This window comes from Etheostoma spectabile, chromosome 6 (genome assembly GCF_008692095.1).
Source record: "Etheostoma spectabile isolate EspeVRDwgs_2016 chromosome 6, UIUC_Espe_1.0, whole genome shotgun sequence".
Lineage (NCBI taxonomy): Eukaryota > Metazoa > Chordata > Actinopteri > Perciformes > Percidae > Etheostoma > Etheostoma spectabile.
Window position 1 is genome coordinate 6,409,608 of NC_045738.1, and position 27,385 is coordinate 6,436,992.

At 39.2% G+C, this 27,385-nt stretch overlaps 5 protein-coding genes across 12 annotated transcripts in view; 2 read left to right on the top strand and 3 right to left on the bottom strand.

Annotated features, from left to right (window-relative positions):
* Nucleotides 1–511: 511 nt before the first annotated feature.
* Nucleotides 512–4,345, bottom strand: lin37 (lin-37 DREAM MuvB core complex component). 2 transcript variants are annotated; one of them, XM_032518383.1, is made up of 11 exons: nt 4,283–4,345; nt 4,097–4,101; nt 3,795–3,841; nt 3,483–3,558; nt 3,346–3,396; nt 3,148–3,177; nt 2,865–2,950; nt 2,534–2,694; nt 1,330–1,461; nt 1,166–1,239; nt 570–913 (listed from the first exon to the last, which is right to left on the bottom strand). In XM_032518383.1, exons 3-11 carry the CDS (start codon nt 3,826–3,828, stop codon nt 826–828), a joined length of 732 nt encoding a protein of 243 aa, XP_032374274.1. In that variant the 5' UTR covers nt 3,829–3,841; nt 4,097–4,101; nt 4,283–4,345; the 3' UTR covers nt 570–825. The 2 variants fall into 2 exon arrangements, with proteins under 2 accessions (XP_032374275.1, XP_032374274.1); XM_032518384.1 differs by lacking the exon at nt 4,097–4,101 and having other exon boundaries at nt 512–913; nt 4,274–4,330.
* On the top strand, nt 2,560–9,396 carry proser3 (proline and serine rich 3). Of its 3 annotated transcripts, XM_032518322.1 has the most exons (13): nt 4,445–4,864; nt 4,944–5,052; nt 5,152–5,426; nt 5,658–5,794; nt 5,920–5,996; nt 6,533–6,618; nt 6,696–6,826; nt 7,025–7,248; nt 7,339–7,835; nt 7,916–8,111; nt 8,445–8,607; nt 8,892–8,973; nt 9,069–9,396. In XM_032518322.1, exons 1-13 carry the CDS (start codon nt 4,854–4,856, stop codon nt 9,112–9,114), a joined length of 2,034 nt encoding a protein of 677 aa, XP_032374213.1. In that variant the 5' UTR covers nt 4,445–4,853; the 3' UTR covers nt 9,115–9,396. The 3 variants fall into 3 exon arrangements, with proteins under 3 accessions (XP_032374215.1, XP_032374213.1, XP_032374214.1); XM_032518324.1 differs by lacking the exons at nt 4,445–4,864; nt 4,944–5,052 and adding an exon at nt 2,560–2,741; XM_032518323.1 differs by lacking the exon at nt 4,944–5,052.
* A 67-nt stretch (nt 9,397–9,463) lies between these two features.
* On the bottom strand, nt 9,464–11,049 carry hspb6 (heat shock protein, alpha-crystallin-related, b6). 2 transcript variants are annotated; one of them, XM_032518396.1, is made up of 4 exons: nt 10,898–11,049; nt 10,653–10,810; nt 9,818–9,940; nt 9,464–9,721 (listed from the first exon to the last, which is right to left on the bottom strand). In XM_032518396.1, exons 2-4 carry the CDS (start codon nt 10,806–10,808, stop codon nt 9,560–9,562), a joined length of 441 nt encoding a protein of 146 aa, XP_032374287.1. In that variant the 5' UTR covers nt 10,809–10,810; nt 10,898–11,049; the 3' UTR covers nt 9,464–9,559. The 2 variants fall into 2 exon arrangements, with proteins under 2 accessions (XP_032374287.1, XP_032374288.1); XM_032518397.1 differs by lacking the exon at nt 10,898–11,049 and having other exon boundaries at nt 10,653–10,891.
* A 1,402-nt stretch (nt 11,050–12,451) lies between these two features.
* Nucleotides 12,452–27,385, bottom strand: part of psenen (presenilin enhancer, gamma-secretase subunit) — a 15,746-nt gene continuing 812 nt past the window's right edge. Inside the window, exons 2-5 of one of the 3 annotated variants that reach the window (XM_032518401.1) lie at nt 14,741–14,799; nt 14,255–14,332; nt 13,859–13,963; nt 12,452–13,005 (exon numbers count right to left, since the gene is read on the bottom strand). In XM_032518401.1, coding sequence (XP_032374292.1) covers nt 12,866–13,005; nt 13,859–13,963; nt 14,255–14,315 — 306 coding nt within the window. In that variant the 5' untranslated portion in view covers nt 14,316–14,332; nt 14,741–14,799 and the 3' untranslated portion in view covers nt 12,452–12,865. Of the gene's footprint in view, nt 13,006–13,858; nt 13,964–14,254; nt 14,336–14,740; nt 14,869–27,385 lie in introns of those variants that run through there. The other 2 variants (XM_032518399.1, XM_032518400.1) reach the window with 2 other exon arrangements.
* Nucleotides 16,891–27,385, top strand: part of kmt2bb (lysine (K)-specific methyltransferase 2Bb) — a 31,576-nt gene continuing 21,081 nt past the window's right edge. Inside the window, exons 1-11 of one of the 2 annotated variants that reach the window (XM_032518250.1) lie at nt 16,891–17,258; nt 18,858–18,936; nt 19,713–23,249; nt 23,349–23,530; nt 23,720–23,839; nt 24,158–24,344; nt 24,870–25,101; nt 25,193–25,260; nt 25,354–25,611; nt 26,141–26,247; nt 27,158–27,283. In XM_032518250.1, coding sequence (XP_032374141.1) covers nt 16,953–17,258; nt 18,858–18,936; nt 19,713–23,249; nt 23,349–23,530; nt 23,720–23,839; nt 24,158–24,344; nt 24,870–25,101; nt 25,193–25,260; nt 25,354–25,611; nt 26,141–26,247; nt 27,158–27,283 — 5,202 coding nt within the window. In that variant the 5' untranslated portion in view covers nt 16,891–16,952. Of the gene's footprint in view, nt 17,283–18,857; nt 18,937–19,712; nt 23,250–23,348; nt 23,531–23,719; nt 23,840–24,157; nt 24,345–24,869; nt 25,102–25,192; nt 25,261–25,353; nt 25,612–26,140; nt 26,248–27,157; nt 27,284–27,385 lie in introns of both variants that reach the window. The other variant, XM_032518249.1, reaches the window with a different exon arrangement.

A 27,385-nucleotide genomic window follows, 5' to 3' on the forward strand; every position in this document is an offset into this window, starting at 1 on the left:
GTAATAAAGTATACATTATAATTCCGATGGGCAAATGTGCACCGTTATCGCATCTACTAAACGGGCTTTGCTAGTGGGTTTAGCAATAGCAAATTGAGGGATGTTTAACTTTAGGTGGATGTAAATTGCCCAACGTTACACTGCAGCGGTCCCTCTCAATACTGGAATAATTATTCCCATCAAATCACTCAAACATAAAAACATGGTTAAATAGGGTTGAAAGATACTAAAGTTACCATTTCGGAAATGCTCTCTCTCTCTCTCTGACATGACCTGTGATTGACCAATCTCCTGTCACAAGCTAGATTGGCCTGGAAACGGAGCCTAGAAGAGGTGCAGAAGTCTAGTTTTCTCTGACCACTTGAATTACAATATGCTGAAAGATTATGGAATTTTTGCCTAATAACCCTTGAAAAAAAGTGCCTACTCCAGCTTTAAGACAGACCTCTCTCAGTTAATAGTAGTTGCTGTGTCCTGAAAAGGTATGTGTTGAAGCAAATCTGAAAGTGTATAAGAGACTACAATGGACTTTAATAAGTCGTCTTAAGGATGAGGACGCACAAGTCAGAGTGTATTTGGAAAACTGAAGAGCCAGTTCATTTATTTAGACATCTTCACAGAATGTTTATGAATAAGAACACATCACACTAGAACACAAGAAATTGCAACAAACAAACATCCTTTAAAATATTTTTTTCTGCAATGCATAGGACATATGGTCTATTTAAGGCTCCAGGTTGTGTTCGTGCTTTCCTTGGGATCAGATTGTAGACGGCAGGTGTGTTCAAACATCGACTGCTATGCTAATGCTACCGTACAAGCCAGTTAGCGATCATACAGCTCCTTCATCTCCTTAAGGACCTTGATACTCTCGCTGTATCTTAACTGGTTCTTGTTAGAGCACTCCTTCCATCTGAAAAAAGGACCAATAAGAGTCAACTCAACTCATTCAGGACTTTCAGATGTTTCAGAGGTTTTAAATTGTACATGATAACCTGACTCCATAACGGCAACAAATAAACTACGTTGCATGGTGACCAAGTTGCACAAGAACACGGGTGTAACCCTGACCTCGAGGTGGGTTGTCTACAGTACACAACATCAATGAAAATGTGAATAATTATTTTAAGTAACAATACCAAGTTGCTTGACACAAAGAACATACTTTTGTCTTATCTTTTTCCAACGTTCCATGTGGTCACATATGAGAGAACCGGATACAGGAACTGAATCTGTTAACTATGGGAAAAACAAAATGTTCAGATTGAGTTACTTATGATTTGTTAACTGTTCAACTAATGAATTTGATGTAATAATAGATGTGTGTACCTTGGTAACAGTGGGTTTTTCAGTCTGTGGGATCCGGAGATTGATGGGTTCACCAGAAGTGCTGACTGGACAGGAGGTTGGAGGAGGGAGTCTGTACACAATCTGACCTTTACCATTGATCATATCGGTAAGCTGGAGAAAGAAAGAAAATGGAAAAGGAAAACCTTTAGCACAATATTATTCCTGGCATTACAACTATGGCATAATGACATCTTTAAAGAACTGAAGGCATACTAATACATTATAGTAAGTCTGTAAGGACTTTTCTTAATACTTTGTTTAAAAGTTAATTCAACTATGAGACAATTTTGTGCTAAATAACTGATCGTATTAATGACACAGATTTTAAGTTTTAAGTTTGGGGTTTAACATGGTTAGTTAAAACATAAAAAAATGTGGGGATAGAAATTTGTTTGTTTGCTCAAAACAACAAATTACAACTAAATACTCAAGAGCAATTCCCCTCTCTTAATCAACAAACCTATAGTTTTAGAGTTATATGTGATTATAAGGAGTTGAATGCATCAGCCGTAAATCCAACTTGACTACAGTTGCTGCCCTGTGCAGAAGCAGGGGTGTCCAAGTATACCAGATATATATGACACCCGTTTCAGAAGGGACACAGCACATTGCCTTTGTTTTCAGAACTGGTGCTGGTGTTGAACTGAGCCGGATCCACACTTTAAATTGCTGAGCCACAAAAGAGCACCCTAATGCTGGTAAGACTGAGGGAGAGAGGTGCTTCTGGCTTGTGGAAGCCCCATGTAAGTGTGCCATTGTGCAGCAATGTTAGGCTTTTGCAGACACTGTGCTGCATTTTAAATAATTGCTAGCTAACTGTGCTGGGCTTTTAACAACCAACCTGCTTGAATTGATGGGGATTTAAGTGGTTCACTTTTTAGTGTTCTTTCTTTCTATCTATCTAGTTTGAGGCCCTTTTTTATATTTCAGCTCCATAAGTAGTAATACCCCAAAGTTTGATGCAATATTGTGATAATACTGTTCTCTGTAATATTTCTGGCCACAATATAAACTTCCCTTCTCTGTAAGGGAACACAACAAAAGCAAGAATTCTAGTCTACAATGAAAGAATCTTTCACAATCTTCAGTGAAGTGTAATTTTAAAATTGTACTTGTACTTTGTGGTGAAGTTTTACGTTTTTTACTACAACTGAAGTTATCCAGCGTAACCGAGTAGCCTCACCTCTTCCTCTACCATACTGTGAGGGGGGCTTGGGGAAGCAGGCAGCACACGGACAGAAGGATTGTTTCTCATCCAGGAACGACAGATAGGATAAAGTGGGGTGCTGGTGTTGAACTGAGCCAGATCCACACTGCGATCAAACAACTTAATGATGTAAGCATCTAACAAATGGAGAAAAACAGATAATGGGAAGACAAAGAAAGAAAAGGTGAGAAATTGTACAATGACGTAAAAAGGCAAAAGTGACCATCCAGTAACTGAGGGACAAAAAGGACAAATACTACAATTTAATTTGTTGCAGAATTATTTTCTATATTTGCACTAAGTTTACTTTGTTTGTGCTGATTGCTCTCTGGTATGCCCTCATCCATCTCTTTGCGCTTCTTCCGACGGTGCTGTGGAAATCGAGCTGACGGCCTGGCAATCAAAGCAAGTATAGGGACAGAGAAAACTTTACAAAAGTTACTGCTTTTACACCTATTATGGTGTAAAAGGTGTCTGCTGTGCAGACATGCAACTTGTCAATGAGAAATTATAAAATCATTGACAGGGCAGGACCACAGAGAGATGTTTTTAGCCACAATTGTAAAAAACTAAATTATTAAATCACTTGCCTTTTTCCAGCAGACAATGGAGACAAATCCCTAGAAACAGCAAGTGAAACATGAAATCTAAAAACAAGCCTTTACACTTTGTATTTAATGTTGAAATAATATAACAAATATGCACTAACTTCACAGCAGTAACTACGGTATATCATACATTTTACAAAATTGGCAAATACATTTTAAATCCAAATCAATGATCCATACTTATTTAAGGAGTCTGCTGATAGTTTTCCAGAATCGCCCTCATTTTGCTCCCTGATCAAAAAACAAAGATATTAGTCTGAGTGAAAAGTAAAAACAGTGATTAGATGAGTTTCAATTTTATTATTAGTTTTACTGACCTTTCATTTTCACTCCTCTCTACCAGTCCCTTTAACACAGCATCCAATCTGCTTCGTGCACCAGCCCCCTCTAAATCTGCAGAATAATACGTTAGCGTAAGTTGTAAACATTGTGTGCAAGAATTAACGTTAGCTACTGAAAAAACTCACACCAAAGAATTCATATTCAATGCATACTTTGTTACTGGATGTGAGTAATGTTATTGATTAACTTTACCCAAATGTAATAGCCTAGCTTAGGTCAGGAGGACGTTTACATTTAATTGCCTTTCGGGTGAAAATGTAGTAACGTTAACGATAACTGTTACTTACCTGGTCTTTCAGTTTTGATCTTGACGTGGTGCATAATATCCACCTTTCTATAATATATGTAACGTTAGCGTTAATTTGAAAAAACGGCGACTTTTATTACCACCAAGTTAATCACTATGGTTAATCATGTAGTGTTTATAGGTTGATACCGACTTGTAACTTATGCTAACCTTACTTGACAACACTAACTTAGCTAGATAGGACTTCTACAGGACGCTTGCTTGCTAACGTTGGCTGGCTGCGGTTAGGATAGGACCGTTTGCAATCCGTTAAGGTTAGCCACCTTCTGTCTTAGCAGTAACCATTGGATAACGCAAAAGCCAGTTTCTCAAGCCCAGCGTTATCGACGTTAACCTAGATATATTACGAATAGCTAGCTGACTAATGATTACCCCTAGTGGTTTCCATACAGTTACAGGAAATAAAGAGTGTGTATTGTATTATTATATCAGACCCTAGCGCTTACTAGCTCAAATTATCGTTGCTAACTAACTTAGCTTGTTTTTGACCAACGATCCTTTGCAGACTTTCCTCTTCCGCGCGCTGCCGGTTTCCTATTAACTGATTGGCGCTTATGCTGCGAGGACATTCTACGTGATTGGGTAAATTGATGTCCATCATATTTAACTTGGTGCCTATTGGCTGTAAGTCTTGTAGTATACAATGTTCGGTTAAAAAATGTCGTTTTCTTCTGGTTTCATCGATAGTGTTGCATTTGTGTGAAATGGCTTAGTAATTATGTTTTCAGTTACAAAGTTGGACTCGTTGCATGAATACTGGTTTAAAGTGCCCGCCGTTGCATCTTAATTTGCTATTTAATGGACATTTTGTGGCTTACTGGCATTTGACACCATGGTAACTTTGTTTTGTAGACATGGCAAGTCAAGCCGGCGGATGTTGTGGCCTTTGTCTTTCTAAGTTAAGTGTTATTCTACGGTAAAACATGCCAATCCAGCTATATTTTATTGTAAAAGAACTCAGTTGGGATCAGGTATAAATCAGAACCATACTGAAGCAACTTCTTCTGTGCATGCTGTCTTGTGACCTTCTAAAGCTGTAATGAAATCCAGGTAAGATCTGAAGATCACATTTTCATATTACCTTAAACAATAGTTACAGTTGGTCATATCAGAAGTATTGTTTTGACAGTGGGCCTGTGTTTACAAGGAAGAATCCCTTTCAACCAGCATCCAGAGTGGGGAAGGGATCCTACTACCCATCTCACAACCAGTCCCTGTCAAATAAAAAGAAAAAAACTGTATGTAAATGTTCTCATACTGCAAGACATAGATTTGATTCTTAGTTTACTTTCCTAAGTCATTGCAAATATTTCTGTCACTTTGATGTTCTTTTGCAGACTTTGATTCCTGTACGCTCAAACCAGCAATCCAGTCCACAATTACACGCTCAGAGCCCAGAGAGCCAACGGCTGGTTGAGCCACATGGCCAATATTTTGCTGCCCCAGATGTACAACCTGTTTTTGCAGAGTCCTGGCCCTCCACTGAGTGTGGATCTTCTGCTGCCAGCAATACAACTTCATCTGACATGGAGACACATAAACAGTCTGCAAGAGCTGGAAAATCCACAGATACCTCAGAGCTAGGAGTTCAGCAGGACTCCGTAATGGCAAAGTATGCTTTTGTTTGTAGTTTAGAGTCAAGACCCTCAAACCCTCAAACGTAGTGGTGCCTATGCCCTAAGTTGTCCTCTTAAACAGATCTGTGACCTTTTATTGTAATGAAAAGCTGCAATATGTAAGGCATGACTGACAGTGCTATTGTATCATTATTATTGGTGAGTGGATCTTTTAAATAATAATTTGAATCACTACTTATAGCCAGCATTGGCCTTTGCTCTCCCAGGTACATAGATCGCTTTCGCCATGGTCGACCACAGAGTCGAGAGGAGCGCCAGCAGATGCACTCTGTCATTGGAGAGAAGCAGCTGCCTTTTTGGTGGATGCCACCCTCATCTTTACCCCGCAGTTCTTCAGACACGGGTACATTCTCAATTATTGTTTTTTTTGTAATGTAGGGGTTATTAACTGTCACCAGTTCCTAAATTGCAATGTGGAAAGCAACCTTGCTGTTCAAATCTTTCTATGGAATGCCTTCCTCTGAACAGATGGACCATCCATTTACAGTCCAGCCGTACAGCACCAACACGACGCGTCCCTTTCCCCGTGCAGAGGATCGCTTAGTGTGAGTGCATTTACCTCGGAATGTAGATTTATTTCTTTTACAAAATAAAAACAAACCAGATACTGTTCCATTTTTATTTATTTTTTATTATTTGGGTATGCTGTTATAAGGGATTGAGTCTGCACCCTGTCCTTGTTTATGCCAATTTGTCTGAATGCCCGGGGAGCAGAGTGTCTGCAGAAGAAACGCCTTATACAGACTAAGTGTACATATAAATATTTGCATTTTAAGACAAGACCACATGTCCATTTGAAAACCTCTGTGTTTACTAAATATCTGGGACGCCATCATTTAAGCAGCCAAGTCTGAGACATGTATGGCTTGTTCAGCACGCTCATGTCAAATGTATCAACCTCGCAACATAACCTCAGTATGTTTGTTAACAATATCAGGCCAGATAATGTGACTGATTAGATTTTTGTTTTCTTTTTGACTCAAATGCTGCATATTTAATTATCTAGTTGTATTCATTTACAAAATAGTGTGAGGAAACCTGTGGCTTATTGAGTGTTCTGTCTGTTCTCCTTGTTTCTCAGATTTTGTCAGACACATATTGGGGTGAATTAGATGACACAGAGATCCTACACCTTCAAGAAAAGGCCAGCAGACTTCTGCTGAAAGGGTATGAAGACCAGCAAGTAACATTTATAATTTAAGTCACACCTTGACTTGTAAATAACTTTTTCGTCTTTCTAACAGTGAATGTACTCTGAGTGATGGATCTATCCCTGTCAGCTCAGAGGGTCTGGAATGCTCCGATTTCTCTTCCCCAGTCAGTGTTGAGGAGCCAGCACGAAGACGACTGATTCACAGTTTAATAAGATCTACTGGTAAGGCAAGAGTGTTGAGTAATTATTTCTGAGTTGCAATTTTTTTTTACTTTTCTTTGAATTTAAACTTGCTCAATGCCTTTCTTCCTTATGTTATGTAACTTGTAGTAGACAATTCCTCTTATTTATGTTCTTTTTTAAACTGTACTGCTGTGTCAGTGTTATTGTGCAATGTGTTTATGAACATTCACATCTCAGACCCAGTTCCAGCTGTGTCCCCCTGCGTCATTCCTTCACTGGTGCCCCCCACACGCCGGGAAGATGACATCTTGTTCCAGTGGCGTTTAAGGAGAAAGATGGAGCAGGCCAGGGAGCGGCCCCAGTCCCTGCAACAATCCAGTCACCACGGTCCCACTTTTAGCTGGCAGGGCCCCATTTCAAGCCATCCTTCAGCCAGTGGACAGACTTGGTTTGAGTCAAAAGTGTGTGATATTTACTTCAGGTTTTTTGTTTGATATTTATTGCAGATTTTCAGAATCATTTTAATTTCCTCTTTCTTGCATCATCTATAGCAACATCAGAGTAAACAACCTCCTGAAATCTCACAGAAAGCTTCACATTCGCACATCACTGCTCCCCAGCCAGAGACCAAAGAAGTCCCCGGACCATATCCCCCAGTTTCAGGTCCACCTCCTGGCTCTTCAGTCCCTTATCCCCAGACTGTTGCTCATGTTCCTGCCCATATGCATTTACTCTGTGAAGTCTTGCCCTTTCCCATCCAGTCATCTTGTGCTAGCACACAACAAAACATTTCCGGTAGTAAAGATGAGTCTCAGACAAAAGTTGTCAGAAAAAAGACACAAGTCCCTGGAGACTCGGTGAACAACTTCATGAATAAGAGTATTTCTGAACATATGCCATCCCCACCACCGGCTTCATCTGGAGCTATAAAAAGAGCAGGACTTAGTCACCACAAAACATCTGAGAGGGAGAATGCTCTGACGGGAGAGTCAGAGAAGAATGAGAGGAAGACAGCTCCGTCCTTCAGAAAGCAGAAGAAATCAGCAAGGTAATATTGAAACATGCAAACAAAATAAAATCAAGACTGAATGCGTAATATAATTGTGTTTTTTTTGTTTTTTTTTGCAGATATACTGCAGATAGAGAACATGCTGATGGCCCTGGCTCTACAAACAGGAGTTCTTCACATCAACGAGTTTCTGCTCATAAGGTCATGCCGTGGGCAGCGCAGCAGCAACAGGAGGGAAGCCAGGGGTTTCCCTGTGAGAGCAGTACTGGCGATCATGCACCACCCCCTTCTCCAATCCACAGTGCCTTAGGACAGGTTCTCAAAGTTATTTTTTTTTTTTTTTAATTCTCTCTATGTAGTTTGATTAATACAAGGGCCTATGAAGCCAGGGAAGCTGCATACTTGAGTTCTTCCAAGGTGTTTTTGGTGTGTGTGTGACATTGTCCTATTAAATAATTTAAGTTGTTAGAATGTCAGGAAAAATGGCACACGTTCTTTAAATATACTCCTTTTACTACAGATATTGAATGGTGCTTCCATTACTCTGCACACCTTGTATAGTTTAGGTGTCATACATCATCACTTGGGGATGTCATGGTAATCAGAAGCTGCATTAACCAGTAGGGTTTTCTCATTGGGCCTTGACAGGTAGTTTCAGAGGTACTGTTTCCCCCAGTGGATTTATCTTCAGCACCTGACTCGGCGGTTTCTCCTACCTGCACTTCCTCTGCACCTCCACATTCTTCAGTTCCTCCATGCGATGTGCAGAACTCAATGGAGGTCCTTTCACAGCTTCTGCAAGAAGCTGAAGGTGAGCTTATGGCAGCAAAGAGCCCCAACCTTTGGCCGGTAGTTAATTGTGGATAATATATTCTGACCTATGATTAGTTTCTATTCCAAACATGCCACAAGCCCTGGAGAACATTCTCTTTTTTTGTGCTGTAACATTTGTGATTCATTTTGAATTTTGCTGTAGTCATGACTTCATACTGTCTTTCAGGGGTTTAAATAACAAAACAATAACTTATAGCATTGGTCCTCTGATTATATTCCATTATGAACTCTCTTCAACGGTACCATTTGTCCTTTTTTCAGATTCTGATGAAAAAGAGTTTGAAGATGACCCTTTATTACAAGTCCTTCGCAAGCAGAGAAGATGGGTAAAGGAGCAGATCAGGTAAAATAATAAATATAAATGAAATTGCTCAGCAAGCCAAATTGATTGTCATCTTGGCATTCCAGAAAACTAATCTTTTGTATTTTTCCTTTTAGTGAAGTGGACTCTGTGTTACAGAGCAACAAGTTACTTGAACGTTGACAAGAGGCACTTGATGGTGTCACTTTTTATTTTAAAAAGAAATTTATTGTTTTCATTTTTGAAGAACTATTGCCACATTAAAGAGTTTGGAGATATGTTAGTGTGCATCATTAATCACAATTACAATACAGTGCATTTTACAACAAAAACAGCAATTTGAACTTTCAAATGCAGAATATTTACAAAGAATGGTTCCTTAAAACATAATGTAAGATTGATGAGTAATAGTAGAGCAGTATATACAAACCTCAGAGAGTAGGGAATATTAGAACAGTGCCAGGAACAGGACAAATGGCTGTTTTGGCACATGTTGAGAGTTGCTGTGCATAAAGGAGCCTGAAGTTATTTCTGCATGTGCCTGTGAGTTCTTAAAGGATTACATTAGACTTTTTTTTTTTTTTATATGCTGTGAAGGTGGTTGAGATTTGAGTGCTTGGTATAATTATTATTTGGTCAGGATTCTGGAGTCCTCGGTTTGCAGCATCGGTGCAGATATGATAAGGATGCCATCTGGAGAGACCGCTGACTCCAAAGCCATGGTGTCCACTCGCTTTGGGATTCGGTAGCGGCGGTTAAACTGCCGTGTTGTAACCCCTGGACCATCCTTCTAACAACACATTAAGAACATTTTTGAAGATAAGACAAATCTTAACTTTTACACATAAACCGCAAAATACATCAATGTTCCTTCCAAAATACCAACCTTTTTTTCTTCATGCTTTCCTTGCACTTCCACAAAGTCTCCTGTTACTTTGACCATTAGGTCCTCTGGGTTGAAGTGCTTTACATCAACTTGAACTGTAAAACCACTGTTGTCACAGTTAACCTACCAACAGGAGTGGAAATACTATGTATTATTAAATAGAAATACCATTTTTTTAATCACAGCAAATAGCCCAAAAAAGCCCTATTTGCCACCACCAGTTACTAAATAGATAACCTTGATGCTATTTGAGTGTAAAAGTTCATTCTTGACCTTGGAAACTGTAGTTTGACAGAATATTTCTACTTGCTTTTGTTTTTGTTTTTTAGCTTTCAGCTGCAAATCGGGATTTTCAGCTGTTAAAATTGACTGTCAGATGTCTATTTTATATTTATAGCACCTTTTAATTACACGTAAACCCAATGTGCTTTAAATTAAAAACACACACTAAAACAAAGCATGACTAGAAATAAGAACACACAACAAGACAATCAACAAAAAGAAATAAGACCTACAAGTGCGACAATTTCATACACACACACACACACACACACACACACACAGTATAATTAAAGACATGCCTGAGAAAATAAAGGTTTTGAGTTTGCTTTTGAATGCGGACAAAGTTGTGACGGACCTCAAGTCATCAGGCAGATGCATTTAAAAAAAAAGCTAGGACCTGTAGTCAATATACATTTAATATATTGTACATATCAAATTTAAGTTATCATTGTAAAAGGTTATTTGGTAATCACTGTGTTTTAATTGTGTTTCCATGCAGTTCTATTGAGCCAATATATTATCTTCTTAACATAAGTAACTTAAAATGACCTACCTCTGCGGAGCTGTTATTGTCAGTCTCTGGCATCAGTAATTTCGGAGACCAATTATATTGTCCATAAGTCCCATTGAGCCGAGGAATAAGAGGAGGTAAAACCTTCTCCCATGGGATATCACCATCTGGCAGATTGGGTGGCAGGATGAAGTCCATATCTAATCAGTAGGACAAAAAATGTAAAAAGGAGAGTTGACTTCAGAGAAATTGAGTTCACAAGGCATACAACACTGACCACAACCTACCTCTTCTTATATTCCCTGTCTAAATAAGTGTACGGGAAAGGACAGCCCTTGTTTAACTGCTTGTGGTGAGTCCTAAATCAGGTACTGTGATGATGCACTTGTGCGTCGGTCTGTCTGCTCCTTGCCCTCTGCGTGCTTGACGTGACTGTGTGTTTTATACTGGAGTTGCATAATTAGTTGGGGCACCTTGCCTCTGTTATGTTCTGGATGCGTACCCTTGGGTGTTCAGGCATGACCATCTTGGATAAGAGTGTATTGTTTTGGGAGTGACACAGCTGTTGTGAGCTTATTGACAATATTGTGTTTTAATTTTGTTTGTTGATCTTTGTGTTTTTATTATTAGCCTACCAATGTTGAAGCCTGCAATATATACCTAGGGTTAACGGCACCGATACAAAGTTTTTTTCTTATAAGACCTCTTATGAAATATATGCTTATGCTCGGTTGTCGAGGAAGGTCTATCCAAAAATAAGTTCAAAAGAGATGTTGTTAACCCCCGTGAGCTGATGCCAGACAGACAGTGACAGCAGGAACGTCCCTAACACATGTCAGAGCATGTGCTTTCCCCCATCAATCACTCTCATAGTGGTGAAACAACCATTCAGATCATTTACTTAAGGAAAAGTACCAACACTTCACTGTAAAAAAATACAGTATATAGTAAGGTTCATCAGCTATATGTACTTGGAAGTTTAAAAAAAAGAAAGAATACAATGCAGAAAATGTGGTCCTGTTGGTGTTGTATTATTGTATATTCTTATATAAGTGGCACTTTAATGCAATAGTTGGCCTAGGCTGGAGTTTAATTGAACTACGTTACATATTACTGGTTAGTTTAATTTATAACAATACATCAGATTGTATGGTTTATTTATAAATATGTTTTATGTATACAATCTTTATCAGCAAAGTAAGTAGCTGTCAAATAATTTAGTTATGTTGAAAGTACAATATTAACCTTTGAAGTGTAGTGGAATTGCCTTAAAATTATACTTGAGTATATATTACTTTCCATCTCTTTACTCAGTATACACACACAAAACATAACACACTCGGAAACAAGATTTGTAAAAGGATTCTTTAATTTACTCCCTGTAAGTCTGTTTTATTAGGGACTCCCTCCATCGTAAAAGCACGGTACATGCTGATACTTCTGACTTGTTCTCGTTCTAGGGAGGTCGGCCGCTTGTACGCAGGGCACATGTTCTCCCTGTTGGCAATGTAGAACCTGTCACTTAAGCTTTGACTGGAGTGACTAAAAATGGCACTGAATATGTTATGACTCATATAGTAAGATAGGGAAGTGAGGACATTTGGAGGGATTAAGTTATTGAGTTTCACAACAGGCGCCAGCGATCTCTCAGACTTTAGGAGCCTTCTAAAACAATACTAAATATTAGGAGTGTATATGGAAAAAAATAGCTCATCAATGAGTCAAACAAAAAAGTTCTTACAGATTTGTAGATCTTAGAGGGATAATTATTTCCCAACATGAATATAAATTCTGACTTGCCAAGGAAAATACAGTGCATGGAGTGAAAACATTGTAACTTGGGAGGAAGTATGGACTTTATTTGTCATTCAGACACATGTAAAAATTGTTTTAGGACAATAACACACAAACATTAAACTCCACAATAAGTCAAGAAAAAAAGAAAAAAGCATTTTGAATCTATTAATCATCATTAGATACTGATAGGTCACATTGTCTGCTATACAAAATTAGCCTATTCTAAAAAAAAAAAGAACTCAGAACTTTCTTAAATGCCTTGGCAAGCATAAAACAGTTTGAAATCCTACATCATTTCTCTTTTGAAGACACAAGGGATTACTGTTAATGTGATTCAGTCATTGAATTTAGCTCCAGAGACCAGGCAAATCACCAGAATTGTTCACTGTAGTTAAAGAAGGAACATTCTTTGGTCCATAACAGTGGATCATTAGTTCTATGTCATTGACAAAGACACATCAAGGAATGCCCAGTGGAATGGTAAATGAGAGGTAATCTCCCACCTCCCCCCACTCTGCTCTGAAGTGCTGGTATATGGTTATCCAGGTAGTGAGTACCGTTACCCACAGCAGCAACCCCAGTGCTGACCGCTTTACATCTAGATTAAAAAGATAAAAGAAACTATTACCTTGCATTGAAAACAATCAACACACAAGTACATCATATCACGCTTGAGCTTTGCCTAAAGCTTTCTTTAGTTTGATAGTGTTTTATAAAGTACACATTTTACACCAAATGTGTCAATAGTGGCTCACATTTATGTGTGGAAATATTGTTTTTCAAACAGAAAAAAAATAACCACAAGGACATTTACTGTCTGTTAATGTCAGTTAGCCCAAAATGTGTCCTAATTTATAGGTTTAGGCATAGATCTAATTAATTGTAAAAATTCTCCCAGAATTTACTTTTTGCAGCAGTATGTCAACATGCTAAGCATTTAAAAATCACATATTGAGTCTGTCTTTTTTTTTGTTTATCCTAAAACAAAACCCAACATTTTTTATCTCATTTGTGGATACAAGAATATTATAAATACAAGTTTTACATTAAAAGTCATAATATACATAATTGTAATCATTGTCCAGCGCTGCTTAGAAAGCATTTAATCAACTCTCTTCACCTAGAAAAGTTGTCCCATCCCCTACAGGATTTATGGGAACTTGAAGATGTCTTAACTTCATCCCAGTGGTTTGACCATGATGGAACAATAATGCCCACATTACGTTAGATGTGTGTATACAGAATCTAGAACATTTGCTTTGAGGTTTCACTGGATGTCTTGACTAGATTAAAAATGTATTGAGTGATTGAACGGAGTCCTAACAAGTGTTGAATCCACAGCATAACTAGAGGGGGAAACTAGACTTGAACTGTTTCTAAATACATATTTTTGTCAATCTAAGCTAATTATGTAAAATGTCTGGTATTAAAGTAGCAGTTCTGAAACTTACACGTTTTTATTTGGAGCTGTTCGCTGTACACTGGCTTTACAAAGGCCTCCTTGAAAAACCAAACCACATTGACCAGCCACAGGAACGGTAGGAACGCAAAGCCACCTGAGAACAAAACATCAAAGACAAGTCTACTGAATTCATATTTAGGAACATCTACTCAAGTTGTTCATGCTTTGCTTTACAAAAGGCTTCAAGTCACCTTTAACCTATCCTACTTCTCACCTAAGTGAGCTGCATCAGATCATTTTAATATAATTGTATAATATACGGAGGCAAGTATTAACACTACTTGCATGTTACCAGCATTTACAAACCAAAGGGAAGGAGGTGTGACGAAAAGATATAAAGATGTTTGTATCGGTACGTGTCCTGTCCATTTTTAAGTACTCTTACCTAAATAATATTTTCGGCATAGGGTCAGTTTCTCCTCGTTGGGCAGTCGTTCCAGGTTCATCGTGAATTTGGTGGCTCCTGCTACATAAAGAAAAACAAGTTATAGGACAGAACCAGCTTGAGAAAACATCTTAAAGACATGACACTTTTGTGACAAAGGTGATGCTGGTTATGTCTCCGTTTGAACCGCAATCGACTACTAACTAACTAACTACCAAGACATGACTAAAACTCTAAGTCATTTTAATTAAATTGTATGCAATTCAAGCCATAAACAGCCTGATAGCACCTAGTTTGGATTGTCAGATGACTCGAAAATGACCTCATGCTAACGTTAGTATTCATTTAGCTTAGCAATGTAACATTAGGTTGTTCCGACTGCTACGAACAGCTGTAGCAGTAATTTACAACGGTCACCAGATTCTGGGCGAAGTCATTTGATATTATTTCGGGACAAGAATATTGTATATTAATGTCGTACTTTACCTGATATTTACAAGGCCAAAAAAGTCAGATAATCTGATCGCCTCAAATGAGCTAGCTAGCTAAATCCAAACAATCAAACACTTCCTCCCTCTTCTTCTTCGTCTTTTTGTTTTAAAGGCAAGCACACACTCACCTGGACTGCATACCGCCACCTACTGTACGGGAGTGTGGGACCTGCGTCACATGATTTTGCTTCGTGTGCTTATAAGAGGTTTAAAGAACACATATTGAGGGATCAGGGGCCTACGTGCCGGGTTAAAAAAGGTTCCTCCCATTGTCTGTTCCTATCAACATATTTAGCTATAGCAATCCTTTAATACTTACCTCCCGTCCAATCAAATTGTTGTGTAGGTCTGTCTCTTTTCACATATTTTACATTCAGTGGAACGAAATATTTCAATTAGCTTTTTTGTGGAACGCTGTGAAAGGCTATGAGTTGAGAGTTTTGAGTCACATGTTGTTCCAACTCAGTTGTTTGCTCACAGAAGACCACTGACTTGTTTGAATAGCCTATAAATACTCATCAAATCTGAAATAAGGATATTTAAGAGGTCGGAAGCCAAGATCCAGTACTTTCTTGAATAATGTTATTGAATATAATTATTATTGAAGAAGAGATTTGCCTTTCTATTTGTAGTAGTATAGTCTCTTAAGCCTACGCACTTTTTGCCAATTTATTCTGCAAAAAATATGTGCTTATTTGATCCATGAGCTTGAACTTAACATTAAAATTAAACACTATGATTTTTTAAATTTATTTTTATTAAAGATTCATATCAAACAAGGCACATTCCAAACATATTCAGTCAATTCGACAGCATGAATTGAACATGGAGAACAACATTGATAAATAAAAAAAAAAGACTTAGACTTCTCTTTATTAATCCTTTTGGGATGACTCCCGCGAGGAAATTGAAAGTTCCAGCAGCAGTTTTAGCAAGAAAAAAAAAAAAAAGACCATAAATCATTATTAAAGTGTCAGTGTTGAGTCCAGTGTTAAAATTATAAGAGTGACCAGGTGTGAATTTAAGTCCAGGTGTGCATGTATGTATGTCTGCATGTGAACTGTATGTATGTATGTATGTATGTATGTATGTATGTATGTATGTATGTATGTATGTATGTAAAGTAGTTTTTTTTTTGTGCAACATTTCAGGGATTGTTTATACATAATTATATCATTTAGAAAGGCATAAAGACAGGGGATGTTTTAAGAAATCGACATTTGTGTTTTGCCATATTAAACACTATAAAATTGAATTAGACTGCTTCTTCGTGTTTTTCATCATTGCCTTCTTCTAGTGACAATACAGATGCATACTGCCATCTACTGTATTTGCAATGTGTTAGAGCCAGGGTACTAATCATCAGAGAAGACGAACAAACTGTAACTATTTTTCTTTATTTTCTGCCTCTGCATTCCCCCTACCATGTACTGAGAAGTTTTGCGACTTTTACCTCACCAGTATTTCTGTTCTTTAATAAAACATTATTAACAGCATATGCAGCCTTGGGATTTTAATGTAGGCTGGAAACACCTGTAAATTGATCAGTGAGTTAGGTTTAGTTTAGAATTTAAATGAATGCGATCACTAAAGTTGAACTCATATCTACCTAGCGAGCATAGTCTGAGATGGATGTAATATGTACATTTCTGATTGGAGATGTCAAGGCCAGATTGAGGTTTGGGCATTGTGGGCTGAGGAGTGGGCTTTCTTTGATTGGTAAACATCCGGATGTTGATGGAAAGTGTGAATGTGGAGATAAGGAAACAGTAAAGTTAGTTCAGTGTGGGAAGTAGCTACTCTCATCAAAGGAACTGTGAGCAACTGGAGACACTGTTTTTAATTTACACTCTACATTGAATTTGGACAGTTGGAACAAATTGAAAAAAATGACGGAGTAGGCTACTTGCGAAAATATTGGAGTATATAAAAAGATGTAGACAATTATTATTAAATAAGTTGTAAATAGCGATTAGAGAACAGAGGAGAGCAATACGCCATGCGTCTAGCATGGAAACAAGAAAAGGAAGAGATGTCAAGTAGCATACAATCACCACCAGAGGTCGACCCACTTTCACCTACCGTTGAAGCCTCAGCGAAAAAACTCACCTTCCCTTGTAGCATTGCGGCTCCCCCCTCCCATCTCGCGCCTTCCCTCTTGTCTCTCGTCGAACTGCTAGCCGTCGGTGTGTGTTGTTGTTGAAGCAATGATGGCGGCAGCGGGATGCGGATCAGCAACCGCGGCTGCCGTAGGAGGCCAAGGTGGAACCGCTACGGCCAGAGGTCGTTTCCCCGGTCGGCCTTGGTCGTCACGCAGTCGTTTGCGCTCCGAGAAGCGATGGCAACTAGGACGATCAAGCTCAGATGCTGATGATGTGACTGACGGAGGGCCAAGGCCCGCAAACCTGGTTCTATCGTTAAACGAAGACCAGTCTCACTTGCGCTTACTTGGGATAGAGGCGAGCCACCAGACCCTTGGCCAGGCTGGATACAGCTCTAGTGGGAGTGAAGAGGTGAGGTCCCAAACCGACCCAGGAGTTAGTATCTTTATTTCATCTTCTCATATTTTGTGTGATTGTTAAATGTGCAAGTATGAGTGCTGTCCACAGCAGTGTGACAGGTTAGTACCATGGTGAAATGTCAACATCCCTTCGCTAGGCTAATGTTAGCTTCAAGCTTGGTAAGCTAACATTGCATGCTAACTTGTGTTAGCATAGTGCAGCTTCCCATGACATTTAATGAACAGCCGCAACACAAAATACCACTTAAGCAGAGAAGTTACATTAGCACTGTTCTCTCAATTGCTCGCATGCAGTTTTAAATATTAAACCGTAAAATCTTAAGTAGATTTTTATAAGCCAGTGAGTGAGTACGCTAATTTGTAAACAGGAATCGCAATTGTTTCATCTATGGCCCGCTCGTTGTCAGGCCAGAGTAGCAGCTAGCTAATAGTAGCGAACACAAAGAACGGGACGGTTATCGCCTCAGTATCCTGCACAGCGGCTAGCAGCTAACTGTTCTGTTTTCATACGCTGTCCAGATGCGGGCACAGTTGCCTACTTAACTAGTTCATATAAGGTAGAACACAATTATTTCTGGGACCATACTTCTTCGCCTGAGGTAAACGTGAATATAAAACTCAGATAACTAATGTTAACTTTTCATTTTGGCTATCTTTTCTGCAGACAGAAGTGAGTTTAAATGCTTTCGAGAGGAGGGAATAGCTAACTGCTAGCTAATGTTACCAAACAGGACATTTTTAAATGGTGGTGCAGAAGTGTGCCAAAGCCACTTGCACCCTTCTAAGAACTGACCGCTCCATACGATTAACACATGTAAAGTTTATCGTTAATGTATAATCCTTATTCATAAGAGTAGAGCAATTTGTAGGCTTTCGGGTCACAACTGCAAGCATGAGGGAGATGTACAGTACTTGGAGGGAATCGTAATTAAAGACCTAGCTACTGTTCCCTGCAGTTTTTTGTAGGGAATGTAGGAGTTTGTCCTAACTGCTCAAGTGTGAGTCATACAAATGTTATACATTTCTGATCTTGCATGAGGTGGTAAATAATCTAGATTACACGTAACTGCATAATTAAAAAGTTCAGGAAGCGTTCCCCCCAAAACAGTACACACTTTAGGTTGTTTCTAATGCAGACTCTAACCATGTTTTATGTATTACAACTCTGATGAGATGAATGAAAAAAGTTGTTTTGAATGTGGAACAATTAAAACGATTTTCCATTGTCTGTCTGTTGATGTTATTGCTGTAACTTCTTATCCAAAAAAACATTATTATGATTTGACATATCTGTTGGTCCAATATGCTAAGATAAATAAATTGTAGGTGTAATGATAGGCAAATCATTATGCTCAACATGAATCTTCAAGAATTCAAGAATTCTTTTTAATGAGCTTTCAGAGCTATTATCAGTGTTCCTCCATCTAAGGTGCCGTGGATACTGGTAACAATTAATTCCATGCTTTCGAATTCAAAATTAATGATGTTAACTAAACATTATAGTTACTGATTTTTGCTGATGGTTCGGCAACCTCCAGCAGAGTGGTGTTACTTTGACTTAAGTATTAATGATCTGTTTTTCCTTTTCAAGGGAGATGACTTCAGAGGATTTGAAGCTGAGAGAAACGGCTCCAAAGGACCTGCGTTTTCACGACAAAACCCTTGCAAAGGTAAAGAAAACTATATTACTGCACCACATGAAGTTTTTTTTGTAATTTATAAACAACGCATACGTTTGTATTAAGAATTAGAGCCCGGCAGATAAAGGGTTTTTAAGACCGATACAAACATTTGGTGATTTTAAAATCCAATATTCTGATATATTGGCCGATATAGAAAATATATTTTTTTAAATCCAGAAACACGTAACAAAGCGTAAACAGATTTCCCTAACATTAGTTATTTGTAGTTATTTGAGTAATAACATGTAATAATATGTATTTAATGTAATAATAGTAATATGATAATGCAGTTTAAAAATAAACTTGTTTGTTTCATTGTCACACCAGAACAGAGAAATTTCAAAATATATTAAAGTTCTTGTAAATGAAATACAGACTTAAATTGCCAACAGGGACGTTGTAGAGCACCCTCTGGTGAACAAACTACACAACCCCAAAACTTATAACATGGTTGAAAGGTGTTTTGTCTGTTTTTATTAGTTTTTTTTTTAAATATTCATTTATCAGAATCATTTATTTGTCTTTATAAATGATTCGAATGAATGAATGAATATTAAACAGAAAAATGTATTGGCTATTTTAAATGCTGATACCGATAGTTTGGAAAATGCCTAGTATCGGGTGATAATATTGGTCCATGATATATTGGTCGGCCTCTATTAAGCATTGAACAATATGAAAAACGGTTGTTTTCTATTCCCAGTTTTGCATTCACTGATAGAGCCGTGAACTTTTAAAATATTTAAAATGTTTTTGATTTGTAGGTGATGCTGTCAACACAAAATCTAAACGTCAAAGTGAGAAGCTACCGCTTAAAACGCTAGCATTGGAGGCAGATATTACCTCCCCTGATCCTGTAAAGGATGTCAAATCTTTGGAGGAAACACACTGCTTATCTCCTGAAGCAGAGCCTGCAAAGGATTGCAGGAAAAGTTCGAAAGGAAAAACCACCATTGATCGGCAGTCCAGTAAAAGCGGAGCCTCATCAGGAGCACCAAGGATTACTATAAAGTTAGTGGCCAAAAAGAAAATGAAAAGCATAAAAGAGCCTCGTAAAAAATCTGCAAAGAAGTTAAAGATAAAAGGAATCCAGGATCAGCCCAAAGCCAAGGACATTCAGGGCGACCAGATTTCAAGTGCCCATGTCAAATTAAAAACTGAACCGCATGAGGATAAATATGGCACAGAAGATAAGGGAGGGGGGACTGTACCTAAAAGGCGTGGGAGATCTGCTTCAAAGACAACAGAGCCTGTCTGCCAGACTAGCGCCAAAGTTGTGGTTGATGACCAAAAAGCAAAAGAGAGAAAATCATCTGATCTATTTGAGACTGTAAAGGAGATTGGGACTGTAGAGCCAAAAATGAATGCCAAGAAATTAAAGCATAAGGAAATTGTGACCGAGCAAGATTCTGAAGTTCAAGTCACTCGTAGGAGCAATAGAGCCACTAACCCCGTCACTAAAAGAGTCTCAGACGGTGCAGCCGAACCAGAAAGTCTGAGTAAAAGTGATGCCATTCTGGTGGAGTCAAAGCCAGAAGTTTCTCAAACAGTAAAGACCAAACCATCAGCGAGAAGTGGCAGACAAAGGCAAAGCAAGAGGCTGAATAAGGATGCCGCGGTGCCTGAAAACCATGGTCTATCATCGAAAGAGACTGATCATTTAGATGTACAATCCAATGACAGTTTGGCTTTCAAAAATGAGGAAATGCGGGTCCCAAGTTTAAAGTTGTTGAAGGTCAGAAACCCAAAATATGATGCACAGGCCAGTGCGGAAAACTCAACTCGAAAGAAAAAACTGAGAAAAAAGTTTGTCTGGACTTTAACTTTAGTGAAGGAAGAAAGTCAGACAAAGGTGGCTGAAAATGCTGTCAACGTAACAGAGGAGACCATAAGCGAGTTGAATCAGTCCACTTTTTGTGACACCAGTGTCAACAAGAGTTTGAAGGCAATAGATAAAAAATCCAAATTGGAAAACTCAGCCCCCCAAGACTGTAAAAGCTTAGACAATAATGAGAAGGGTTCCCAAAACAAGGCAGACGTGTCAGTTGAGGAAAAGTCCACTTTACAGGTGGAAGTTGAAGTGGAACATGCGACTGAAACTCTTCCACAAGAAATGACTAAAACGGATTGCGGGAAAGTTCCACCTCTTCAGATCAAAAAGGTCTCCTCTCCTGGGAAACATAAAAGCTCAAAGCCATCCTTTTTAATTCAGCAAGTTAGCCCTGTGTCTGAAAAGAAAGAGGATGCTCTGACAGATCTAAGTGAAGTTAATGAGGATAAATCATCATATCTGAATACTCAAGTCACACCAACAAGGAGATTAAGGAGGAGGACACCAAGCTGTGATTTACAACAAACAAAGTCTGTCAGCCATAAGCCAGTGACCACTCAGAAACGGAGGCTTAGAAAAAGTCCACAGGATGAAGAAACGCTGCAGGCGCATGTTGAAGACGCGTTTCAGGCGTCAACTGGAGATTCAAGCTCACATGGTCTTCCTAAAAACTCTTTTCAGGATTTGGCTGAGGATCCCTCACAGGTGACCAGTTTAAACTCCACTGAAGTTCCTGATGAGGTTTCCGCAAAGATTGCGGATGTCCCCTCACCGGTACCAGTTGAAGATGCTCCACAGAAGGTGGAGAAAGAGGTAGAAACGCAGATCAAAGAGGCCAAACCAATGCCTGTGCCTTCCAAACCTAGAAGATGTAGAAATAATAAACTGGGGAAAAAGAGGTCTGTTAGAAGGAAGAAGGTGGTTGTCTCTCCTGAAACTGCTGTCAGCACAGAGTTGGCTACTGTTGAAGCTACTATCACAGAGTCTGTGCTCAAGGAGGATACTCAGTCTTTAGTAGCAGAAGTCAGTCAGTCAGAAACAATAAATTGCACCCAGCCTGAGGCAAAACAGGACACTGTGGCAGTAGAAGAAGAGCAGATACCGCCACTGGTAAAAGAGGAAACCGACATTCAGATGATAGATAGTCAACCATCTTTGGTGGAAGAAAGTCAAGCAAGTAACCCAAAAACACCCCGCCGACAAAAGAAATCGCTCAAAAAAGTAAAAAAGAGGCGTAAAAGTTTGATTGGGCAGCGTCAGAAACACCGGCACAGGAGCACAGATGGAAAATTTGCTCCACTTAAATTATCTGAAAGTCAAGAAATTGTTGAGAGGGAGAGTGACATTTCCATCCCATTAGCAACTATAACACCAACCCCAAGCTCCAAACTTATTGGAGTACATAAAAAGTACAAAAAGAGACCTTCAGGCCTTCATTTTATTGGGTCTAAAAGGCCCAGACCACATTCTAAAATAATTTCTAAGCTGATGGAAATGGGGGTTGGCAATGATAGTTTAAAGCAAGAAGAAACAGACACATTAGTCGATGGGGGGCAAGCCAATGTTGTAGATGCTCAGCCTGGGAAATCAAAGTTTGTTAAAAACATAAAGCACTTCATTATGCCTGTAGTAAGTGCTAGATCCTCACGTGTGATAAAGACCCCACAAAGGTTTATGGATGACGCTGGAATGTCGGTCTTGCCTCGAAGAAACTCACCAAAGAAGGGTTTACAATTAGGCTTGCCAGTGCGCCCAGGAAAGAGGCGAGAAGATGGGACAGGCAGAGCAATATCCCCAATCCTGCCGGTCGACGAGGAAGACATATTGAGTGAAGCTCAATTGGATGTCGATCTGTTTTCAGCTCAGGACCTAGATGACGACATTGATATAGCCGACTGCCTATTTTCTGACAGAAATAGTGGCAAAATTGAAAAGAAGTCGTCTCTAAAGAACTCTACTTTCAAGTGGCATGTGCCAGACGAGTTGAGCAAGGAAGTGTACACACTGGACAAAAATTCAGAGGACAAATGTGAGGATCTGTTTTTATCTACACCAGATGATAAGCCCACAGAAGTATCTACTGACATCCTGGATGCCCAGATAAAGAACAGTTCCCCCAAGTTTAATAAACAAGCGGCTCACCTTAAGATTTATCAAAGGCTAAAGAAGTCACAGACGGGACTTCCTAAGAGCAAAAACACAACAGAGACAGAGAGTGTGAGTAAACCTTTTCAGCCTCCTGTTGATTTAGCAGAAGGACTCGATGATGAGGCCATGAGCATCAGCCTTAGGCAACGGAGTTCAAATGCAGGGAAAAACAAATCCAAGCTCAAGATAGAAGACCTTGATTCTCCTGGAGTGGTGAGAAAAGTTTCTGTTTGTGTTAGGACTATGAACTTCAAGTCCCTTGCATTTCAGCACGAGAAAGAGGAGGATTTAGCAGGGAAAGACACTGCCCAACGTCACTCAGGTAAGCAAAATTATTTAAAAAGCATCAGAATATTGAATGAAATTTGCTTTATTACATGTAATGGACCATAACATGGCATATATTACTTCATCTCTACAGGAGAGCTGCAGTCAGAACAGAACTCAGGTGCAGGTGAAGGCAATTATCCTGGATCTGTGGAGAAGGGAGCTACACAAAGAGCGCGCCTTACTGGTGCAAACAAAAGAATGTTCAATCTCCTCAGGAAAGCCAAGGTCCAGCTCATTAAGATTGACCAGCAGAAACAGCTTAAGTCATCTGGGGTAAGGTCATCACCCCAAGCACATGATCTCTGTCATTGTACACTTTAATTGTTCACTATTAGATACATTCTGAGTCTATGGAATAGGACCTGTTAGAGATGAGAAAAACCTCCCAAGTGTTTTAACTGATTTGGGGGTAGTATTCTGAGGCTTGTATTGATGCCTTGTTTTTTCTTGTTAACCCTGTAGCTGTTGTCTGGTCCGAGTGGTGCCAGGTCTCGAGATGTGACCTCTAAGAGACAAAGGAGGAAGCAGAGAGTTAAGCTTGATGCTGATGTTCTAGTCAAGACAGAGCCACCTCAAGGACAAGTAAGTGTACAAATCAATAGGCCTGATGCGGAAATCAACCTGCAAATCTCTCTCTGGTTTTATCAGTTTATTGTTGTTGATTATCCTTCTGCCATAGCTGCAAACTTAGCATGAACAAAGTTTGCTTTACTGAAATGTATGACTGAAATGTATTCAGAATTTGAAAATAATTTAACACGTCAATTGAATGTCCATTTGTATGGCCTGGGGATGAAATAACAATGCATTTTAAAGAAAAAGAAAATAATTGAGTCCTCTGTCAATTCCAGCCCCTTTACATCAGCGCCTCTATTATGATCGGAATTTTTTCATTTCTAGCCGCAGCTCATATCCCCCCTGTGCCAGGAGTTCCGTAGAGCAGGAGGTCCACGCATCAAACATGTGTGTCGTGCTGCATCCGTGGTGCTGGGGCAGCCTCGAGCCTTGGTACCAGATGACATTCCTAGACTTAGCGCCTTGCCTTTGCATGAACGAACTGGCATTTCCCCTACAGCCATCCCTAAAGGTAGGTGTCAACTGATGGGAAGACTTATCTGGATTAGTTTCATTACATGTTCATAAAACTTCTCAACACTTTAATGTGATGACTTGATGGCAGCAGCAGTAGGACTAGTTATAGATATGGCAACTTCCAGCCCTGGCAGAGAATAAAGTAGAGAGATAAATGGTTTCTTTTAACAAACGGATGCTTTGAAACAGAATAATTTACAATCAATGCATCAGTGTAACAAATGAATCATTACACCTCTACCCCACAATAAATATAGCCCTGTTTCATGGGTGATTAGTTTAAAACGGTTACGTTTAAAGTTAGCTTATTACTAAAACCTTCCCTTAAATCTGCTATTCAAGTAATTGTGATTCTATTTCCTTGTGTATACTCAAAGATATTTTTAATAGGCAAGCTATTACCTCCTATGTGTGAGTTAATGTCCATACCAAAATTAGTGCCACCAAATGATCTGCAACTGCCCCCTGAGAGGTGAATGATTAACTTAAGTTACTAATGGGTGAATGTCTATTGTTGCAGATATTGGGTCTCCCTCTGAATCAGACAGCCCTGGGCTGTCAGATCCAAAGGTCACCAAGGTCAAGAAGCCGTCAAATTTTGTGAAAAAGAAAGGACTCGGGCCATTTGGGTATCGCTCTCGGAGGTGTGGGATATGCAAAGGCTGCAACCACGAGGATGATTGTGGCAAGTGCATGAACTGCCTCGACAAACCCAAGTTTGGTGGTCCCAATACCAAACGGCAGTGTTGTGTGTAAGTTGACCTCTACTTTATTTTTAGTTATAGTGGAGCTTATAACGGTTTCAAAATCATGAGAAATTTGTTTGTGTGTGTTTACCACAAGGTATAAGAGATGTGATCAAATTGAAGAGAGAAAAGCACGTAGACTAAGTGGAAGAACAGCACCCAAAGGTAATTTTTAATTTGAGCGTGCAAGCTTTACGTTGTATTAATACTTCCATAGAATTCAACACGTCAGCTTCCCACTGCTTCTTTTTTTTAAAGGTGCCTCTAAGCGACGGCGATCCTCTCTCAGCGGGGGTCATTCAAGTAACGACGAAGGGAACGAGGGTGCTGCGGAATCACCATCTGGTCTCCAGGGTGATGGTCAGAGTCCGTCAGTAAGGAAACAGCCAAAGCGTGTCGTGAAACCCCGAGTCTACTTTGACCTGGTGGACTACGACTCTGATCTTGATGACAAAGCTTTCTCAAGCTCTGCCTCCCCAGCCAGGAGAAGGGGTGCTGGGTCCCGTTTCAGTCAAGGTAAATTAACATTCATAAACCAGATGACATAGATGCGTCATTCTAGAGCTGATTATTCAATTAGTTGTCAACAATGAAATTAATATCCAACTATTTTGATGATCGATTAATCAGTTTGAGTTATTATTTGTGGAAAAAGTAAAAATTCTCTGTTTCCAGCTTCCTTAAAGTGAGGATTTTCTAGTTAATTAACTCTTCTATGACAGTAAACTGAATACCTTTGAGTTGCGGACCAAATAAGACACTGATTGGCATTTTCTGGCATTTTATAAACCAAACCAATATTCAATTTAATTAAAAAAATAATTGACTCAAGTGACAAATGTAAATATCGTTACTCCCAGCTCTTCTTAATTCATAATCTAGATTATTATTTTTATTCTTAACCCCACATTATGTATTTGCTTACATGTCATGTAGAGCTGTAAACAAACTGCAAATGCATTTCTTTAAACTTAATGTTTTTTTGTTTTGTTTCTAAGCCATATGATGTGCCTCTTATATTTTTGTTTTTTCCTGCCCTCTAAAGACTTTGTGTCACTGGAGGGATTCCTTGGAGACATTTCAGACGAAGAAGTCAGGCATCGAAAGTCCAGTTCACACCGTGTTCCACAAGTTCGACGTAAACCTGAGAAGGTGAGTGATTCTGAATTTGGTGAGTGCTAACACCATGGTTGGAATACACAACTTTCATTTGTGGGATTTTGGGATCGTGTTTGATTTGCTCTGTCACACAATAAATGTCAACACTAGAGCTGCAAAGATTAGTTATCAACTACTTTGATAATCAATCGGTTTGAATAATTAATGACATTGTCACAGTCCTTAAAAACAAACCTGCCAAATTGTGTCTCTGAGAACACCCCAAATTTGGCCTTCCTCCACAGCGCTGCGGAGGAGGGTCTGGCTAGTCCACACATCATTCCGGGATGGGAGAAAAAAAATGTGCTCTGGCATCTCTGTAAACCAATCACAGTTGTCTTGGGCAGCTCTAAGCGCTGGATGCAATAGCGGTGCCTCTGCAAAAAAGACTCAGAAATGAACCTACCTCGGTCAAACATGTGCTTGTTCAAAAGTTGTTTTAGTTGTGCAAAAGGAAACTCAGTCCGCCACTCCTCAACTAATGTGGTTAATACTCTGTAGCCTGCCACATAATTTTAATCTAAGTTACAGTGGAAGTGGAAGAAAGACTCAGTAGTCTTCTTTTAAGTAACACACATTTAGCAAATCAGTCTTCACTGCAAACCCCCAGATGACTGCAATAAAAATAATGTAAATTGACATAAACACGGCAATTGCACTGCAGTTATCACTCAGTAAAGAGAGAAGGCAATAAATATGTTACCTGTATGTAAATCTAGATCTATAAGTACACCATAGCCCACAATTGCTTTATAGTGCAAAGTGGATGAAAGAAAAATGATAAAAACAGGAAATTTAATTAAAGGGTAATACATGGCCAATAGAATGCGTACCGAAAAGCAAGTATATTAGTGTTTTAAGTGTGTCCATTCCTGCCCACATTCATATTATGGTCATATCTCAGGGTCTTTCATCTCAGGGTCCCTGCGAGCAGACTCCCCCCAGTGTCCTAGCTGCCCTGGCCCATGGATTTGAGCAGAGAGAAACTGAGTCTTCTAAACCTACTCACAAAATCAGGGTTGACTTCAAGGTATGTCACGTTTTACAGTACATCACACATATTGTAAAATAAACACGTTTTGAAGGAACAGTGTGTAGGATTTAGGGGGATCTATTGGCAGAAACGGAATAC